Source organism: Ursus americanus, chromosome 28 (assembly GCF_024610735.1).
Source record: "Ursus americanus isolate L20-20 chromosome 28, mUrsAme1.1.p, whole genome shotgun sequence".
NCBI classification, from domain to species: domain Eukaryota; kingdom Metazoa; phylum Chordata; class Mammalia; order Carnivora; family Ursidae; genus Ursus; species Ursus americanus.
This window is the reverse complement of record NC_142154.1, coordinates 26312364-26333525: the sequence shown is the minus strand read 5'-3', so window position 1 is coordinate 26333525 and position 21162 is coordinate 26312364. Positions and strand designations below refer to the sequence as shown.

Genomic DNA, 21162 nt, shown 5'->3' with positions numbered 1-21162 from the left:
CAGCAACCTCTTTGCCCTCAGCCGCAGCCACTTCTTGCTACACATGTCTCCGAAGGAAAGGGAGACAAAAGCAAAAATGAACTATTGGGACTTCATCAAGATAAAAAGCTTCTGCAAAACAAAGGAAACAGGCAACAAACTAAAGGCAGCCTATGGAATGGGAGAAGATACTCACAAATGACATCAGATAAAAGGCTAGTACCCAAACTCTATAAAGAACTTATTGGGACACCTGGGTGACTCAGTCGGTTAAGCGTCTATCTTCAGCTCAGGTCATGATCCCTGGGTCCTGGGATGGAGCCCACATTAGGCTCCCTGCTCAGCGGGGAGTCTGCTTCTCCCTCTGCCTGCTGCTCCGCCCGGCTTGTGCTCTATTGCTCGCTCTCTCTGAAAAATAAATAAAATCTTAAATAAATAAAAAAAAAACTCACCAAACTCAACACCTAAAAAACAATCCAGTCAAAAAATGGGCAGAAGACATGAACAGATATTTCTCCAGAGAAGACCTATAAATGGCCAACAGACACAGGAAAAAATGCTCAACATCACTCAGCATCAGGGAAATACAGATCAAAACCACAGTGAGATACCATCTCTCACACCAGGCAGAATGGCTAAAATTAACAACTCAAGAAAGAACAGATGTTGGCAAGGATGTAGAGAAGGGGGAATCCTCTTACCTTGTTGGTGGGATGCAAATTGGTACAGACACTCTGGAAAACAGTATGGAGACTCCTCAAAAAGTTAAAAACAGAGCTAGCCTATGACCCAGCAACTGCACCACTATGTATTTATCCAAAGGATACAAACATAGTGATTCAAAGGGGCACGTGCACCCCAATGTTTATAGCAGCAATGTCCACAATACTCAAGCTATGGAAAGAGCCCAGATGTCCATCAACAGATGAATGAGTAAAGATGTGGTGTGTATATATACAGTGGTATATTACTCAGCCATCAAAAAGAATGCAGTCTTGCCATTTGCAATGACATGTGGATGGAACTAGAGGGTATCATGCTAAGCGAAGTAAGTCAGAGAAAGACAAATACCATATGATTTCACTCATGTGGAATTTAAGAAACAAAACAGATGAACATAGGGGAAGGGAAGGAAAAATAAAATAGGAAAACGGAGGCAAACCATAAGAGACCCTTAACTATAGAGAACAAACTGAGGGTTGCTGAAGGGGAGGTGGGTTTAGGGATGGGGTAACTGGGTGATGGGCATTAAGGAAAGCACTTGAAGTAAAGAGCAGTGGATGTTGTATAGAATTGAGGAATCACTAATTCTATCACAGAAACTAATAATACAGGTTATGTTAATTAAATTGAATTTAAATTAAAAATTTTTTAAACAGGCTTTATTTTAGAAACCCTTTTTTGTAAAGTACATTGTGGGAGTCTTTTTACATCTTGGCAGTGTATTACATATCACTTCTATTAAGGGAAGAGTTGAAGTTTTTCACTTTAGGCAGAATCAAAAGTGTGCAGTTCTTTTATGAGTTGTAAAACAAGAAGAAATGTCTGAAACATAATTGGAACAAGTAAATATTCTTAGATTGCATTCATGTTTACTTGTATAGGTTTTGTTAATTATGAACACTTTTCAAACATACACACAAGTAGAACTGCATAACAAACTCTGGGTGTCTACCCCCATTCATAACTTGCTGAGTTATTTTAAGGCAAATTGGATGTCTTGGTAGGCTATTGTCCAAAATCATGTAGAAAGACAGGTGCTGGGGCGCCTGGGTGGCTCAGTTGTTAAGCATCTGCCTTCGGCCCAGGGTGTGATCCCAGGGTCCTGGGATCGAGCCCTGCATCAGGCTCCTCTGCGGGGAGCCTGCTTCTTCCTCTCCCACTCCCCCTGCTTGTGTTCCCTCTCTCGCTGGCTGTCTCTCTCTGTCAAATGAATAAATAAAATCTTAAAAAAAAAAAAAAAGACAGATGCCATGAAATCAGAGGACAGTTGTGCAGCCAGGAGCTTGCTCTTCATATCTAGAGTACCATCCTCTACTGTTAACCTGTAAACCTTCAGTAGTTTGTCCCTGTCTTGTTCATAAAATTAATGTAATGGTAATGCCTCTGTTACTTCCCTAAAATAAATGCACAAGTCTGGCCAACCAGAGTGTTGGAATAATAGCTTGTACTTGTCAGTAAGGAGGTGAGAGTTCATGATAGTGCTAATCAAATTTAAAATTTTAATCTATGGCTGTACCAGAATACTCTGAATGAAGAAACTAAGTGTAGTTTAGAATTCTTAATTGCAGGATAAAAATAAAAGTCTTACTTGCTTTGTTAAGGCAGTCTCAAAGTATGGAAAGCATATTTTTCTTTCCATATCACTGTGAGGTAGAGGAGAAAATAACACTGCTGCATATGCTTGGCTAAAATTGAATTGTTTCAGTTTCTTCAACAAGTAAATTGTGGGGAAAAACAACCAGGAGTGAGGAGGTCTTCAGAAGCATTATCAGCCATTATAGTGCGTGGAAATTAATTGATCCTGATTCAGACTTACAGCAGAAGAGTGAAAAATTTCAAAAGCAACGTGAATTTTGAACACTGGTTACTTGATGACATTAAAAAATCATTGTTAAATTTTTTCAAGCAATTAGTATTGTGGCTATGTTTTAAAATGAATCTTTATCTTTAATGTATACACACTGAAATATTTATGACAGAAGGGCTATGATGTCTCAGATTTGCTTCTAAATGTGGTGGGGCTGGGCTGTGCACAGAGCCTCTAGGCAGTAGATGGCTGAAGAAGCTGGTTGTGGGTGTGTGAGTGTCCTCTGCGCTCTCTGTTTTGTATGTTCCATATTGCCCATGATAAAGGTTTTTTTTTTTTTTTGAGATTTTATTTTTTATAACTTATTATTTAAATTCAATTAGTTAACATACAGTGTATCATTAGTTTTAGATGTAGAGTTCAGTAATTCATCAGTTGCATTAGAACACCCAGTGCTCATTACATCACGTGCCCTCCTTAATGCCCATCACCCAGTTACCCCATCCCCCACCCACTTCCCCCCCAGCAAACCTCAGTTTGTTCCCTATAGTTAAGAGTCTCTTATGGTTTGTCTCCCTCTCTGATTTCGTCTTATTTGATTTTTCCCTCCCATTTTTTAATAATTTTAAAATGTAGGGTTTTATATCTTTATAATTTGTTTCAAAAAGAAGATATGCAAATGAAAAATACAGAAATGTGTAATGGAAAAGGGAACATCCCTAGTCATCCCAGCTTCGGAACACAGTACCACCCAAAAAGAGCACAGTTTTATGTCCTGATGACTTTTTCCTTCAAATATTTGGAAAGCTTATATTTTAAAGTGGGGCGGGAAATTTTCTACTTCGTAATCTTTAGACTTAGGAAATTAAACTGAAGTACATTTGAAATTACTCCAAAGATGTTTTGTAGCCTACCCATTAACCCTTTACTTACTTATATTGAAATTTACTTTCTTTCCTAGAATGGAATCTATCGAGAAAATGGAGTCTGATTTTAAAAACTGCCATATGTTTCTTGTAACCATTTTAAACAAAGCTGTCTGTAGAGGATCCTTTCCCCATCGTGAGTATACCATAGTAAATTCTTACTGCTTTTATATTTTCTTGTAGCTAAGTCTACTGTTTAGTACTAATCTCATGAAGAATGAGAATTTTTCACCATGTCAAACCTGGAACATCCCTCAGCAGTTGTGCCATGCTTTGACTTGTTTTTTCAGAATTACAATGTGATGAGTGAATATCAAACGTAAAACACTGAGACTGCGGATAATGCTTTTTAGTATATGATTTGTTACACCAGTGGATTTCTATAGCTATTATTAAGTAAGGCAGATGGCAGAATAGATTTCAGTCATACTTTATTATTATATGTAGCTCTTGTAATTACTCCTTTTCAAAAGATAAGCATTGTTTTTTTTTTCCCACAATTGTTTTAATTTTTTTTTAAGTTTTTTTTTTAAAGATTTTATTTATTTATTTGACAGAGATAGAGACAGCCAGCGAGAGAGGGAACACAAGCAGGGGGAGTGGGAGAGGAAGAAGCAGGCTCCTAGCGGAGGAGCCTGATGTGGGGCTCGATCCCATAACGCCGGGATCACACCCTGAGCCGAAGGCAGACGCTTAACCGCTGTGCCACCCAGGCACCCCTTTTTCCCACAATTTTAAAAACTTGAGGAAAGTACAAGTGTAACAGTTCAAAATACCACATGAGGCAGACAGGTCTGTGGATTGAGTCACAGGGAAAAGAGAGCTCTTTCATCTGTAGAAACAGAGGATAAGTAATATCTCTTTGCACAGCTTTTTTTTTTTTTTTTTTTTAAGGATAATTCAACCACAGAAATAACCTTTATTCACTAAAATTGAAAGTATCTGTCCCAATAGCATCCTTCCAAGATATCATGCACAGCTTTTTTTTTTGAAGTGTGCAGAATCTCTTCCCTTTTTCTGCATATTCTAATTGTGATATGCTAATTAAGAGAAGGTGAACATTTTTAAAAAACACTATGTTAGAAATGTGTTAGAGAAAACATTGACTCATTTGTCCATTTTTGCATTGGGTGATTGTTATGCGAATAGGATCCATTCACAGGTTAGAACATAGCATTTTATTATGAACTGACTCTAGGTTCTATGACATAGGGAACAACTGTGATTTGTTCAGTGAAATGCCAGATGTTTTGTTTTCAACATTAATCTAAAATACAAAATAAATCACTACTTTTTCAATTTGTATTTAGTAAGCCATTATCATCTTTATTTACATTTAAAATAATACTTAAAAATTGGAAAGTCATTAAATACTTTCAATTCTGAAATTGTTGAGGCCTTATTTTCAAATATTTAAACCTGTTTTTTAACCTTATTTTTATTCTTTCCACAGTGGAATCTCTCGCACTGTCACTCATGGCTGGCATGGAACAAAGTTAAATATCTTTAATGTAGTAAATACCTAAGATTTGATCTTTATACATAAATAATTCCACCACATGCAGCTGAGAAATCAGAATCTCTATTTTGGTTCAGTTTAAAAACAGTTGTTTACTGTCTAGACAAGTACATTTGTAGGTGTTTTCTTTGGAGATTATTGGATAGTATGTAAGGTTATGTGCATAAAATTATATCAATAAAGAAAAATGTATATAAGCTGTCTGTACTTATATTTCCTACTCTAAGATACATTTATGGTATTGATACCTTTAAAGGTGAATTATGTCATTTTTGGAAATGCAGTTATTGGCATTAAAAAGAAAGCATTTTAAATTCTTCTGTTCTCCTTTTGCTTGGTCACAGAAACTTTTATATAGTTTTTCTTTGTTTTTTTTTTTTTTAGGTCTTACTTAAATTCAAGTAGGTTAACATACACTGTGTTACTAATTTCAGGAGTAGAATTTAGTGATTCATCATTTGCATATAACATCCACTGCTTTACTTCAAGTGCTTTCCTTAATGCCCATCACCCAGTTACCCCATCCCTAAACCAACCTCCCCTTCAGCAACCCTCAGTTTGTTCTCTATAGTTAAGGGTCTCTTATGGTTTGCCTCCCTGTTTTCCTATTTTATTTTTCCCTCCCTTCCCCTATGTTCATCTGTTTTGTTTCTTAAATTCCACATGAGTGAAATCATATGGTATTTGTCTTTCTCTGACTTACTTCACTTAGCATGATACCCTCTAGTTCCATCCACATGTCATTGCAAATGGCAAGACTGCATTCTTTTTGATGGCTGAGTAATATACCACTGTATATATACACACCACATCTTTACTCATTCATCTGTTGATGGACATCTGGGCTCTTTCCATAGCTTGGGTATTGTGGACATTGCTGCTATAAACATTGGGGTGCACATGCCCCTTTGAATCACTATGTTTGTATCCTTTGGATAAATACGTAGTGGTGCAGTTGCTGGGTCATAGGCTAGCTCTGTTTTTAACTTTTTGAGGAGTCTCCATACTGTTTTCCAGAGTGTCTGTACCAATTTGCATTCCCACCAACAAGGTAAGAGGATTCCCCCTTCTCCACATCCTTGCCAACATCTGTTCTTTCCTGAGTTATGATTTTAGCCATTCTGACCAGCTCTTTATTTCATTGATCTGTTCTGGTTTTGTTGTTGTTGTTTCTACATATATATATATATTAACATTTATGTATTTATTTGAGAGAGAAAGCATTGTGGGGAGGGGCAGAGAGAGAAGGAGAGAGAGTCTTAAGCAGACTCCACACTGAGCACAGAGCCCAGTGCAGGGCTCAGTCTCAAGATTCCAAGATCACGACCTTAGCCTAAACCAAGAGTTGGATGCTTAAGTGATTGTGCCACCTGGGTGCTCTTCTGTATCATTTATTTCTGTTCTGTATTATTTCCCTTCTCCTGGCTTTAGGCTTTATTTGCTGTTCCTTTTCTAGCTTCTTAAGGTGTAAGGTTAGGTAGTGTTTGAGACTGCTCTTGCTTCTTGGGGTGGGCCTGTATTACAATATACTTACCTCTTAGGGCCACTTTTGCTGCATTCCAAAGGTTTTGGACTGTCATGTTTTCATTCTCATTTGATTCCATGTATTTTTTTATTTCTTCTTTAATTTCCTGGTTTACCCATTCATTTATTAGTAAGATGTTTTTTAATCTTCATGTATTTGTGCTCTTTCCACATTTTTTCTTGTGGTTGACTTCAAGTTTCATAGTGTTGTGATCTGAAAATTTGCATGGTATAATCTTGATCTTTTTATACTTGCGAAGTCCAGATTTGTGACCCAGTATGTGATCTATTCTGGAGAATGCTCCCTGTGCACTTGAAAAGAATGTGTTTTCCTTTGCTTTAGGGTGAAATGTTCTGAATATATCTATTAAGTCCATCTGGTCCAGTGTGTCACTCAAAGCCATTGTTTCCTTGTTGATTTTCTGCCTAGATGATCTGTCTATTGCTGTGAGTAGGGTGTTAAAATCCTCTACTATTACTGTATTATTATCAATGAGTTTCTTTATGTTTGTTATTAATTGATTTATATATTTGGGTGCTCCCAAGTTGGGGGCATAAATATTTACAATTACTAGATCTTCTTGTTGGATAGAACCCTGAATTATAATATAGTGCCCTTCTTCATCTCTTATTACAGTCTTTGGTTTAAAATGTAGTCTGTCTGTTATAAGTATGGCTACTCTGGCTTTCTTTGATGTCCATTAGCAGGATAAATGGTTCTCTGCCCCCTCACTTTCAATCTGGAGGTGTCTTAGGTCTAAAATGAATCTCTTCTAGACAGCATATAGATGGATCTTGTTTTTTATTCATTCTGATACCCTATGTCTTTTGATTGGAGCAGTTAGTCCATTTTACATTTGGAGTGATGATTGAAAGATACCAATTCAGTGCTGATGGGTGGGGGCGGAGGGGGGACAGTAGGGGGAATGGTGTTGCCCTGCTCTCTAGACCCCTGAGCAGTGAGTTCACACCTACCTCTCTTCAGGAAGCTCTCACAAAAGATCAAACAATCACCCCTCTTGTGTCCCCAGCTTCCTTCAGATCCCTGCCTTCACCCTGCTTGCATCCGCCTGCTGGGTGGTATAGTACTCCTGTGTTTTATCTCAGGCGTGCGTGGGGCTGGGTTTCAAAACTCCAAATTTTAGAGATCCCTGGGGCGCAGACCCATGCTGATCCTCTGGGGGAGGGTCTCCCCATGCTTTTGCCATTTGCCGGTTTGTCCTAGAAATCAGTTGTGTGATAGCGCAGCAGTTTGAAGTTTATGGTAAAGATCAGCAAAAAGACAGCACCATGGCTTGCTGCCCTCAGCTGGTATCGTTGTTCCTATGCAAGGGAACAGGGCAGCTCAGTGGTGCCCATGAGGTCCTTTGTCCCTGGAGCTGTTGTGCCCCTTCTCCCAAATGTACTCCAGGCAGGGGAATTGCTTCTCCCCGTGCAACCAAGGAGATCCTGAGACCACGCTGCCTGTTCTACCCTCCTTTCCCACCAGAGCACTGCCGAGCCCAGCAGGCACAACCCTGGTGATGGCACGGACCTCCAAAACTTCAGACTTTGTGCTCCGCTGCTTGTCAGTGCTTGTCGTAGTCAGCCCCTTTCCTTTTCCCAGGCAGTGGTTTTGGAGAAGTTTTTCTTGTGCAATGCCCTGCATGCTGATGCTGATTCACTGTGTGTGTGTCTCTCCCTGTCTTTCTCTCTCTCTCTCTCTCTCTCTCTCTCTCTCTCTCTCGATCTCTCTCCCCACTCTCCATGATCAGGGCTCCCTCCCCATTACAGCACCCTCAGTTCTTTTCTCCCCCCAAATCAACTCTCCACAGTTCCTACCTTCCATGATGTCATTTTTTGCTTCCTCTTGTGGAGTTTTCCTCTCTCAATCCTCAGATCAATTTCTTGGGTGTTCAAAATTATTTGACATTTATCTAGTTGTGTTTGAGGGATGAGGCAAGTTTAGCCCGCACACCCCCCCCACTCCTCCACCATCTTAACTCCTCTCTGCAAAAGGATTTTTAAATTGACTTTTATTTTAATTTGACATCTGGCTAAAATAAACAAAGGAAATATACAAAGGATGGCTTTCAGATAATCAAATTACCATTTAGGATGTATTATAATGAACATGGACATTCCTATGTCTGATGGTGAAAATGACAAGGTATAATTAATTTATTGAAGATAAATATGCTCTTCTTGTTTATGATGTATTTGTTTCTCATTTGTCCTCTTCACTGCACTGTGAGATCCTTGGGCACAGGCCTATATCTGACCATGTTATGGTCAGTATCTGTCATGGGGCAAGGTGTACAGGAGGTGCTCAGTGTGTGTTTAAAGAGTAAATACCTCGCACAATGAAAAATGGGTTATCTGTGTCATGAACCTGTGTGTCCTCATATAAAACAGAATCAGTGTATAAAATGCACTACATGTTGTATTCCAGCATATGAGAAGAAGTGCAGTTATGCTCTTTTTGTTTCTTTGCTTTTACAAATCAGGTCAGATTCTTTGCATTGAATTAGGACACTGTATTGAACTTCAGTTTGAATTAAGTTTTCCATTTACTAGTTTGTAAATTGACTTTCTCTTTTTATTTTTTTATTTTTTAAACTTCTATATTTAAGTAATCTCTACACCCAACATGGGGCTCAAACTTACAACCACAAGATCAAGAGTCACATGCCCTACCAACTGAGCCAGACAGGTATCTCTGCTTTCTATTTTTAAAGTCAAGTTTATTGAGGAAAAACTTGGGGTAAAAGTTGCTCTTTTTAGATCTGTAGCTCTTTGAATTCTGATGTACCCATTAGTCCAGTCAAAATAGAGAACACTTTTATCATCTCCAGTTCTCACATGCCCCTTTGTGTCAGTCTCTCCCTTGAACATCAGCCCCTTGCAACAACTTAATCTGTATTCTATCCGATGATGTTGTCTTTTCCAGAATATCATAAAACACGAAACCACATATTATTTTTTTAAAATAATTTTTTATTATGTTAGTCACCATACAGTACATCCCAAGTTTTTGATGTAAGCTTCCATGATTCATTACTTGCGTGTAACACCTAGCGCACCGTGCAATACGTGCCCTCCTTAATACCCATCACCAGCCTATCCCGATCCCTCACCGCACTCCCCTCTAAAGCCCTCAGTTTGTTTCCCAGAGTCCATAGTCTCTCATGGTTCATTCCCCCGTCTTTTTACCCTCCCTTCCTTCTTCCATTTCTTCTCCTACCGATCATCCTACTTATGTTCCATAAATGAGTGAAATCATGTGATAATTGTCTATCTCGACTTGACTTATTTCACTTAGCATACTCTCCTCCAGTCCCGTCCATGTTGCTGCAAATGTTGGGTAATCATTCTCCCTGATGGCTGAGTAATATTCCATTGTATGTATGGACCACATCTTCTTTATCCATTCGTCTATTGATGGGCATCTTGGCTCCAAACCCAAAAGACTCCACCCCCAAATTACTAGAACTTATAGAGCAATTCAGTAATGTGCCGGGATACAAAATCAATGCTCAGAAATCAGTTGCATTTCTATACACGAACAATGAGAATGAAGAAAGAGAAATTAGGGAACCCATTCCATTTACAATAGCACCAAGAATCATACGTTATCTCGGAATTAACTTAACCAGAGACGTAAAGGATCTGTATTCTAGAAACTACAAATCACTCTTAAAAGACATTGAAGAAGACACAAAAAGATGGAAAAATATTCCATGCTCATGGATCAGAAGAATAAACATAGTTAAAATGTCAGTGCTACCCAGAGCAATCTATACTTTCAATGCCACCCCGATCAAAATACCAATGACATCTTTCAAAGAACTGGAACAAACAGCCCTTAAATTTCTGTGGAACCAGAAAAGGCCCCGAATCGCCAAGGAAGTGTTGAAAAGGAAAAACAAAGCTGGGGGCATCATGTCGCTGGATTTCAAGCTATACTACAAAGCTGTGATCACAAAGACACTGGCACAAAGGTACTGGCACAAAAACAGACACATAGACCAATGGAACAGAACAGAGAACCAAGAAATGCACCCTCGGCTCTTTGGGCAACTAATCCTTGACAAAGCAAGAAAAAACATCCAGTGGAAAAAAGACAGTCTCTTCAATAAAGGGTGCTGGGAAAATTGGACAGCTGCATGCAAAGAATGAAACTTGACCACTCTCTCACACCATACACAAAGATAAACTCCAAGTGGATGAAAGACCTCGATGTGAGACAGGAATCCATCAAAATCCTAGAGGAGAACATAGGCTGCAACCTCTTTGACATCGGTCACAGCAACGTTTTTCATGACACATCCCCAAAGGCAAGAAAAACAAAAGAAAAAATGAACTTGTGGGACTTCCTCAAGATAAAAAGCTTCTGCACAGCCAAGGAAACAGTCCAAAAAACTAAGAGGCAGCCCACGGAATGGGAGAAGATAATTGCAAATGACACTACAGATAAAAGATTAGTACCAAGATCTACAAAGAGCTTCTCAAACTCAATACACATGAAACAAATAATCAAATAAAAAAATGGGCAGAAGATACGAACAGACATTTTTCCAGTGAAGACGTACAAATGGCTAACAGCCACAGGAAAATATGTTCAAAATCATTAGCCATCAGGGAAATTCAAATCAAAACCACACTGAGATACCACCTTACGCCAGTTAGAATGGCACAAATGGACAAGGCAGGAAACAACAAATGTTGGAGAGGATGTGGAGAAAAGGGATCCCTCCTGCATTGTTGGTGGGAATGCAAGTTGGTACAGCCACTCTGGAAAACAGTGTGGAGGTCCCTTCAAAAGTTAAAAATTGAGCTACCCTATGATCCAGCCATTGCACTACTGGGTATTTACCCCAAAGATACAGACGTAGTGAAGAGAAAGGCCATGTGCACCCAATGTCCATAGCAGCATTGTCCACAATAGCTAAATCGTGGAAAGAGCCGAGATGCCCTTCAACAGATGACTGGATTAAGAAGATGTGGTCCATACATACAATGGAATATTACTCAGCCATCGAAAAGAACGATTTCTCAACATTTGCTGCAACATGGACGAGACTGGAGGAGATCATGCTAAGCGAAGTAAGTCAAGTAGAGAAAGACAATTATCATATGGTTTCACTCATTTATGGAACATAAGAAGTAGGAAGATCGGTAGGAGAAGAAAGGGAAGAAAAAGGGGGGGGTAAACTGAAGGGAATGAGCCATGCGAGACTATGGACTCTCGGAAACAAACTGAGGGCTTCAGAGGAGAGGGGGGTGAGGGAATGGGATAGGCTGGTGATGGGTAGTAAGGAGGGCACATATTGCATGGTGCACTGGGTGTTATACGCAAGTAATGAATCATGGAACTTTACATCAAAAACTAGGGATGTGCTATATAGTGACTAACATAATATAATAAATAATATTTATTATAAATAAATAATTATAATAAATAAATATTATTTTAAAAAGATTTCTTTATTCAAGAAGGAATGTGAACATCTGTCCATCATTTAAATTAGCATAGGAAGTAAAAGAATCAAATAACTCTCGGGCTGTAAAAGCAACAGGACTTTAATATAAAGATATTTAAATCTAGCATTTACTAAATATCGCCCCTCCAAATAGGTATATATATAGGCCTTGGAGAAGTCAGGGAGATGGGTGGGATCATTGCCTCTTCCCCTGGCCTTCAGGGGACCACAGGAAGAGCCTCCCAATGGTCTCCTTCCCCTCAGAGCAGGGGTCCTGGAACCCCCAAGCATCCCAGTTGTGTCCCCACAGCTGAGGAAGAGGTTGCACTGCCAGGCTGGACACTCACTTGCTCCTGAGCTTGATGGTGGCTGGCTCTTCCTGGCCTTGACAGTTCTGCTGGCTGACTAGGAGCGGGGCTCCAGCTGGCAGGACAGGATGTAGCTACAGGACAGAGTGACACCTATGAGCCTATCAGGAGCCACAGTTAAGATGTCCTTCCCAGTGTCTGACCAGCAGCTAAAGTCCAGGTACTCCAGGGGTCACAGTGCAAAAAGGTCTGGGGCTGTCCGGAGAGCCATGGACACAGGTTCTCTGGACTGGCCACCAGGGAGAGTCCACCACTGCCCTCCCCCACCTCCGGCCTGGCGCCATCTCACCTCTCTTTCTCACTGAGCCTCTCCATGTCTCGGAACCAGGCCCCAAATTGCTCCTCGGGGTTGAGGTTGTAATTCTTTGCAGCCACCTGTAGCAGCAGGATCTCCCTCATTATTTCATATTCCTGGGGCCAGAGAGGAGGACAGGATACAGACAAGAGCTCATGGGGGATGCTGGAAGGCCTCATGGGGTACGAGGAATGGGCCAGGGGATAGGTCCTAGGTCTTTGCATACATGGGAACCTGCCTTCCCTCAATTCCATCCAGACCATGTCTGTTCTGAGAGGTAGGTATAAATAGCCCGTCCTAAAGGAAGTTTGCCTTGAATCTACCCCCAACCCCCACCCCCAAACGTCAGTTGGCCGGGTATTACACTTCTCTGCTATCAAACTTGCCCAATAAACATAAAACACGCGATGGATCCAGGGAGCAATCTGTTGGGGGTGGGGGTGGAGGTCTCTGATTTCCACTCCCCAACTTCTCCTGCAGGAGGTGTCACAGCTGCTCACCTCATTCCTCTTCCTGAGATTGAGCTCTCCCCCCTGGAAGGCAGACAATCAAAATCCATCAGAAAGAGCCCAGTAGCCATTACTAGCCCCTCTATGCCCACTTCTTCTCATGTTGCACTACCGCCAGGTCCCGCAAGGGGGCCAGACACATACAGAAAACAGGACAAGGCTCCAGCCAGGTTCTGGGCCCAAAGAAGTGGGGGCATGGGGACAGAGGCTCAGAGGCTCAGGGACGTTATAGCCCAGCCCTTTCTGGTGATGATACGAGGAAGCTGAGGCCTCAGGCAGGAAGGGACTGCTCATTCACTTATGTGCTTCCTGACGTGGAGGGGGCTAGACTTCGTTCTTCCGCAAGGGGCATCATATGAGGAAAAGGCTGATTCCAGCTCTGTCAGAACCTTGTGCACTTTGCAGTCAGGCATGTCTGCTGCTTGACCAGCCTGGGGAGCCCAGTCCAATGTCTTATGCGGAGTCTCCCTTCACTCACCCTTAAGATGGGCATGATTTACCAGCTCACAGGAGTGGCTATGAGGTTCTCAGGAGAGGAGGTTTGCCAAGTTCTGACAGCTCAGGTCTCAGCACAGGGGCTCTCTACTCCCAAGCCTCAGTCATGGTTCCCTGCTCAGTCCCCAGGCTAACTCACCTCCAGATATTCCTCCATTGTCAGGTGCAGCATAAGCAGGTCATTGATGAATGTTTGAAGGTAGGCGACAACACCCTGTGCCATCATAGGTAGGGGTGGGATGAGCCCCTGCTCTCAGGAGCCCCCACAGCTTTCCACAGAAAACTCCTCACCCTCAGCCTCTTGGCCCACCCCAGGGTTCCCACATGGAGCAGGCTATGTCCCTCAGCAGCCTCCCCCCAATTCCTCCTCTCCTCACCCTCCAAAACCACCAGACTCCTAATTACTTCCCAGGACCTGACTTTGGCAAATCGCAGGGTTATGTGGTCCCAGGCCCCTCCCTACCCCCAAATCCATCCTGCACCCAGCTTTACACACCATCTTCCTGGTCACTTCTAAGGAAGGATTTCAGGCGCTGTGACAAGAGGAGTCAGGGCTGGTGTAAGAAGGCCCCTCCTCTCTTGATTTGGAGGCCTCCTGCTGGAGGGGGAGCCCCTGCTCTCACCCTGGATCCCCTGCCCCACGGGCACACTTACTTTCTGCTGCTGGCTCTCCTGGGTTTCCTGGGTGTTTATGTCCTGGGTGACAAACTTGGAGGGTGCCTCCTGCCAGGGTTGAGGATGGGGTCAGTGAGGCTACACTCCCCTCACTCAAATGGTTTGAGCACTACTGGTTTTGGCCACAGGACATCTGACCTGAGTTATCTGGTACCAGTGTTATTCTATCTTCCCAGTGTGTTCTGATTCTGGATCAATCCCAGCTCCCGCACTCACTCTGTGTGTGACCTAGGGACCACAGGCTTGGCCTCCCTGAGCCTGCTCCCTCATCTGAAAAGGGTGAGAACTCCACCCCCGTCACAGGGTCTCCTGAGGACCCAATGCCATATTTCTGTCATCACTTTTCTTGCCCTCGCACATCCAGGTGGACAGAAAGATCCACACATTCCTTTCCTCCCTTGAACCTCATCACCACTTGCTGAGGCCTGCACGACAGAATCATCATCTCCCCACTTCCCAGATGAGGAGACAGAGGCCCGAGAGGGGCAATAAGTTTTTCGGGGGCTCACAGATTGAGAGGTCACTGTTCCCTTTTAGCCAGAGACCCTATTCTCAGCAGCTCTCACTCAGTCAAAGACCACCACTGACCAGAAATCCTTTCCTCTGGGCTCTTGAGGAATGTCCAGGCCCCTAACTGGGTCAAGCCACAGATGGAGAGGGATGGGGTGTTCTCAAAGTCCGGTTAAGCAGCTCCTGCCTGCCTTAGCCCATCTGGAGTCTCTGCACCCAGACCAGAACCAAGGCAAAGCCAAATATTTCACCTCTCCCAAGCACCAGCTCCTCAGGGCATTCCTCAGCGGAGCAGTCTTTCTTCATTCACTCAGGAAGGGAACCCTGAAAGTGCTACCTCTGGCTGACAGAGAAGAGGATGACAGGACACTTTGTTTCCCCACTAACATGAAGCTGCTGAGGCCCATTCAGGAAGGATCCACTGTGAATCTATCATTGCCCCCAGACGCTCCTCATTAGCCCCTGAGGGCATATGTCGTTGTCAACTGGACACTCAGGTGAGAAGTAGCAGGTGAGTGCACAGTGTGGTGTCACAGAATGCACACATATCTGTCTCTGGCCCAGCCATTTGGACCCAAGCCCGGGAAGCCTTTTTGTCCACCGGGTCCATGGGAATCCCCTGGGAGATGCCCTCCCCTTGGAGGTGTTGCGAAAACAGAAGAACAAGCAGAGTCCAGGCTTTCTGAGAGCAGGCTGGGCTGGTTTAGGAAAGAGAGGAATCCCTAACCATCCCATCCACTCAATAGCCTAGAGGAAGATTCGTGCCAGCAAGATGGGCTCTCACGGAAGCAAGAGATTTGCTAATGTTGCCAGCTGGACAGCCCAGCCGACACCGCCATACACTATGACCAGAGACCCCTGTACCTCAAAGTGCCCCCCCCCACTTGGCCATAGGCCACACGGGTCCCTCTTCTTGTTAGTCCAGAAAGTCTAAAACATTAAGTGGGAAACTAACAGAACCACATCCTGCACAGTCCCCCTCCCCTCTCAGTCCTCCTCTCTTTCCAGACCCCCAGCCTCCACTCTACCCTGGTCATCAGGTCCCTGCTCAGTGCCTTGTCTTGGGTTTGCAGCTTCTTATATTTTTGGTAGTTCTTCCTGAGAGGAGAGAAAAGAAAAAAGAAAAATTTAGGAATAATGTGAGGGATCTGAGGGCAAGTCCCTTTTATTTCAGAGCCAAAAGCTTCACCTGAATGAGTGTTTTCCCTGGGTTCCTCTGTGCGCTAAGGTCTCTGTGTGACTGGGGAGGGGACCTCCCATGGTGGTCACCTGAGGCCTCTATTCGCATTTCTGTTGAGCTTCTCTGTGTTGCCTAGTTTTGGTTTTCTCTGTTGCTGTAAACACTTGAATATCTCCAACTTAAACCAACCCGGTATCTGATATATAAAGAAACTGCCTCCCGAGGCAGAACTGGTGGACTGAGGACCCAGAGAGGCTAAAGACCCCAACATCAGCCCAGTCTCTGTCTCCAGGGTTTGCTGCCTCCCAGGAGCTCCCAGCTGACTGAGGGAGCAATGGCAGATGCATGAGAGACCCCTAATCCATCCTGGTCTGACCTGTGGAGAGAGGCCTATCTACCTGGAAACTTGCTGCCATGTGTTCTTCAGACCGCAAATGGAGGTGTTCTGCAGAGCAGAGAGGATTGCATGCAAAGAGGAGTAGTTCCTCAGAATTTGGCACTCCTGGGGAGGAAAGAGGAGGAGCTGTGAGGTGGGGAGCTAGAGCCTTATTTGCTCTAGCTTCAGTCCCCTCATTTTAAATCTCTCCCCCTGCCTCCCCCGCACCCCCAGATGAGACAGATACTCAGGGAGCCCTGGAAGTGCACATTTAGGGCCAGAAGAGTAACACTCACAGGGAGGAGGATTTTGTTTAATTCAAAGAAGAAGCCAGGTAGGAAGCCCACCACTGGCACATGTGAGTCAAAGTCAGTGTGCCTCTTGCAGGAAAGGCCTAGGGACCGTGGAGGGGCTCAGACCACAGAACTGAGAAGGTGAAGAGGCAGTTCCCAAGAATCCAGAGTGGGACTCCACTGGAACTCCCCAGCATACCTGCGCCACCTGGATCCAGTACTCCACTACCCTGGCCCTGTCCTGGGCAGTCATGCTCAGGTCCCTGAGGCAGGTGGTGATGACACAACTGGTTACACTTTGGTAATGGGTGATGGCAGCACGGACTGTGGGTGCCAGGTGCTCATTGCCAGGCTTGTTCCTCTTGGACCAGATGAAGCCCAGGCAATGACTGGGTACCACCTTCTTGAATAGCTCCTGGGGACCAAGGAGAGAGTCACCTGGCACTGCCACACCCCAGCTCAGTGTTCACAGTCCCCCACAGTCCCAGGCAGGAGTGACTGGTCTAGACCTGGAGCTCAGGAAGCTGAGGAAATGTCTGAGCCTTGTGGGAGTGCCTAGGTTTTGTTCTCTGTCTACTGAGGGCATACAGCATGGGATGACTGGTGGGGAAGGAAGGAGTCATTTGCATCCAGCCCATCCTCATTAACTCTACGATTCCAGAAGGTGGTTCAAGTTGGTTCTTCCCAAGGGAGCATCTTTCACCCATGCTGATCACCCTCTGCTCTTTCTATTGAGATGCCCATTCTCCTGTGACAGCTACAGCCATGGCCTTGTTTGTCCTCCTTGTAATTAAGTACACACCAGGTGCCTAATAAGTGCTGAGGCTGCTGAGCCTCCTGGGCAAATGGGTGCCAACCCATGGGCCTGGCTGCTCTATCTGTTCTACCTCATTTAATCTGCACAGTCAACCTTTGCAGCAGGTGCTATTAGTGTCCATCTGTCCTGACCAAGGTGGATAGCAAAGGCACAGGGGCTAAGAAAGTTACCCACGTCACACAAATGGCAGGTGGTGGAACTGGGTTTTGAATCCAGATCGTAAGAGTCCAGATCAGGAAAAGGCAGGTCTGGGGCAGCTGATGGCAGAGGAAATCCCCGCCCCCCCTCCCAACAAGAAACCAGCTGCTCACCGCATCTATTACTGTTAATTGTTCTGCCACCAGCTGGGGAGGAAAGGCCATGAGGTCAGGCTTCTCCTCAGTTGGACTGCTCTTACTGGCCACATGCCAGGGGCAGGAGGCCTCTGAGGCTGGAGCTGGCTCTGTGTCTACTTTCAGAGGTGGAGATGAGGTTCTGAATATAGCTGAAGGTCCAGCTGACTCCGGTTCAGGGCTCGGCATTTGTGCCAGAGCTGATGTTTGCTCTTGCTCCAATACTGGAGCCCTTGATGGTGGCTCCATCACTAAAGGTGGTGGTAAAAACAGAGCTGGAACAAGCTCTAAATCCAGAGTTGGCCCTTGTTCTGACTTGGCAGTGGGCTGGGGCACTGGAGCTGGCACCGCAGAGGATAAAGAGAAAAGTTCAACAATGTACCTGAGTTTCCATGCGTCTTTCCAAAAACAGGAAGGATCCTACTGCCTTTAAGGGAATACCCAGCACATGAACCCCACCCTAGATATTTTTCCCAGACTGAAGTCCCCCTTACCCTCTTTTTCTGCCTCAATAGGCACTAGATGTTCCAAATGGACCATGGAAAGTGGGTCACGGCGCTTCAGGTCTAAGCCAGGCAAGTTGGTGTGCATGTACGCCACCTTTAGTTTTAACCAAAGATGGTAGAGGGTCTGCCAGTCCTCCTGTAAGTATTGATCTGGCCAGGTGTGCAAGATGGGAGAGAGGGCCCTGGGGGAAGTCGTGTATGGAACAGAGTCAGAGGCCCATCCTTTTGTTCCACACCATGCTTCCACATCCCCCTTCCTTGTGTCTGGGCACCAAAAGATGGCCCCACCCCACTCCCAACCACTCTGTGGCCATTTTTGCAATGGAAGGCATGGTCAAGGAGCACATCTAAAAGAGATCCTTGTGAGGCTCATCTTCCCACTGACACTTGTCTCCCAAAGGGCCTGGGCATAGCCTACCCCATCTTCCATGCTCATGATCGTCAGGATTGAGGTTTATGGCATATTTGTGAGCAGGCTGCTTACCACACCTACTATTCTGGGCCCCAGTGGTAGTGGTCAGAAGAGATGGATATGGACAGGGCAGGGAGTGTAAGATCGGAGTGGGGAAACGACGAGTCTCTCAGGGGCTGACTCAGCCCAGCCTCTCCTCTGCCTCCCAGGGGGCTTAGGACCCCATCCACACCTCTCTGACTCATTTTCTCATGCAGTGGAAGCCCTCAGACCTCAGACCTCTATGGGAATCAAACATGTGTGAGATCAGGGGACTACCAGTCCTTCCCCAGGGGCTCCCTTACTATCCCATTCTGCTTCTAGGCCCAAAGACTACTTACATTTTCAGTTGTTCTTCTGTTCCTTCGTCCACGTCCAAACATGGGAGGGTGCATCTGTATCTACAGGAGGTCACGAGGTCATCACATCTAATGTACTGAGAACATGACTGCTTATGATATCTAGTGTGACGCTCTAATTCTCAGACTAGAATTGAGGCCCAAGGATTGAGTCTGCTTCAGTCACTGAATTATCTTAGTGTCTACAAAAGTTCCTGCATGTGTTTAATATATATTGTCGAATGAATGAACCCCAACCAGAACCTCCCCAGACATCTGAGTGGGACCAGGGCTCCTCTTCCTGCCCTCAGAGAGACCTAATATGACTACACCAAAGCACCAGGAATAGTGGGATGGAATCTCAAAACTTCTTTGCAATTGGGAAACCGGGTTGCTTTCCATGTGCTTTTCCAAACTCACAGAGGCCACAGGCCTGGGAGGGGCAAGACAGAGAACTCCTTCACTAGGGACAGAGAAATACCAAACATGAAGATGCCCGGCACGTCCAGCAGTCCTTTCTGCAGAGCCAGGTACCAGGTAAGCACCTACCATGGGCTTATCCCACGATTTCCTACAGTAACTCTGTCATGTTTATTCTTTTGCCACCCTACTTTTCAGAAGAGCAAGGTGAAGTTCAGAGAGGTGTGTTGACATTCCCCAGACACACAGTTAGTAGGCAGGAGACTCGCCATAATGCTATGGAGGGAGCAGGCACTCACCTTTTAAAAAAATAATCCAGGATCGTTTGGGAGCTGGTGAAGGCCTGGTAGGGGTCCAGGAATGTAGTGATGTAGGAGATGTTTTCACATCTTGGGTATGCTGGTACCAGGGACTCTAACATTTGAATTGTGCCTTCCTGGAGTGTCTGCATTGTGCGGGCCTCATCCAGGCACAGTGTGGACTCCTTTTCACGCTGGTGGACAAGAGGAGCATATCACTATGAGCCACCAGGAAGATCAGGGTCTGGAGCTCAGACTGGAAATTCCCACCACCTCAAGAACTTGTGCAAGAAGAGGCACCTGAGTGCCTATACCATAAAATGTTCTAGGCTTTAAAAGTACATTTCCTGTATGGTCTCACTCATATGTAGAATTTAAGAATGAAAACAGATGAACATACGGGAAAGGGGGGGTGAAAGGAGAGAGGGAAACAAACCATAAGACACTCTTAATGATAGAGAACAAACTGAGGGTTGATGGAGGTCGGGGGGGGATGGGCTAGGTGGGTGATGGGTATTGAAGAGGGCACTTGTGATGAGCACTGGGTGTTGTATGTAAGTGATGAATCACTGACTTCCACTGTAGAAACCAATACTGCACTGTATGTTAACTAAGTAAAATTTAAATTAAAAAAGAAAAGTTTTTAAGTAAAATAAATAGAAGTACATTTTGATTTGGGGGGAATGATGAATAATTGATACCTTCAAGGCATTTTGTTAGCTGAAAACAATAGCACCTCTCTGTATTAATAGCCCATATTAAGAGGATTATCCCAGTGAGTCATCAACAAACTTCCCCACTGTAGATATTGGGAAAGAGAGGATTAGGGATTTCGTAGGGTTGCTCAAGATCATGCACATCAGAACTGAGAGCCATCTAAAGAGTAGGCTGCATGACATTCCCACGAAATTACCTGAGGCTTGGTCAGCTCCTGACAGGGATGGGAAGGATATGGAGTAACCACATTCCTGGGATGGTGCCAGGCAGTTGTCCGATTTGAGTCTGGGTTCTGGGCCCACCCCAGTCCCGGCTGTGGTAACCTGTAACCCCCACTGTGCCTACACTTACCCGAGCCCAGTGTCGGCTCTTCTTGTTGTCCTGGTGCATCTGCCCCTTGCTTAGGGAGAAGGAGTAGCTGAACCCATCAGTCAGCTCCTCGATGATCTCCTGGTTTGAGTTCTGCAAAGACAGTGCCTAATAGCTTGGCCAGGAGGAATAAAGGACATGTCTGGACATTGCCACCGGGGGATACTCTCAAGAGAAAATCTGTTCCACAGTTGGGGCAGAGTAGGGCATCTGCAAAGAACTCTACCCAGAGAGGAAACAAGATAAAACCTATAGGGCTCGGGATTAACATA

The 21162-nt window shown here is 44.5% G+C and overlaps 2 protein-coding genes across 4 annotated transcripts in view; one reads left to right on the top strand and one right to left on the bottom strand.

Moving 5' to 3' along the window:
- TUBGCP5 (tubulin gamma complex component 5) overlaps positions 1-5151 on the top strand; it is a 79105-nt gene extending 73954 nt beyond the window's left edge. For all 3 annotated transcript variants that reach the window (XR_006779163.2, XM_045795100.2, XM_045795099.2), the window contains 2 exons: positions 3471-3571; positions 4889-5151. Coding sequence is in view for 2 of the 3 variants with exons in the window: in XM_045795100.2 (XP_045651056.1) it covers positions 3471-3571; positions 4889-4935 (148 nt within the window). In the remaining variant the exon portion in view is untranslated. The remainder of the gene's footprint in view (positions 1-3470; positions 3572-4888) is intronic.
- Positions 5152-12345: 7194 nt separating this feature from the next.
- Positions 12346-17820, bottom strand: LOC148107579 (ral guanine nucleotide dissociation stimulator-like). Its single transcript, XM_087856564.1, is given in 8 exon segments — positions 12346-12382; positions 12598-12719; positions 14262-14330; positions 15748-15804; positions 15806-15890; positions 16371-16474; positions 16841-17056; positions 17770-17820. Coding segments are annotated over 8 exon segments (741 nt in total).
- Between the last annotated feature and the right edge of the window lie 3342 nt (positions 17821-21162).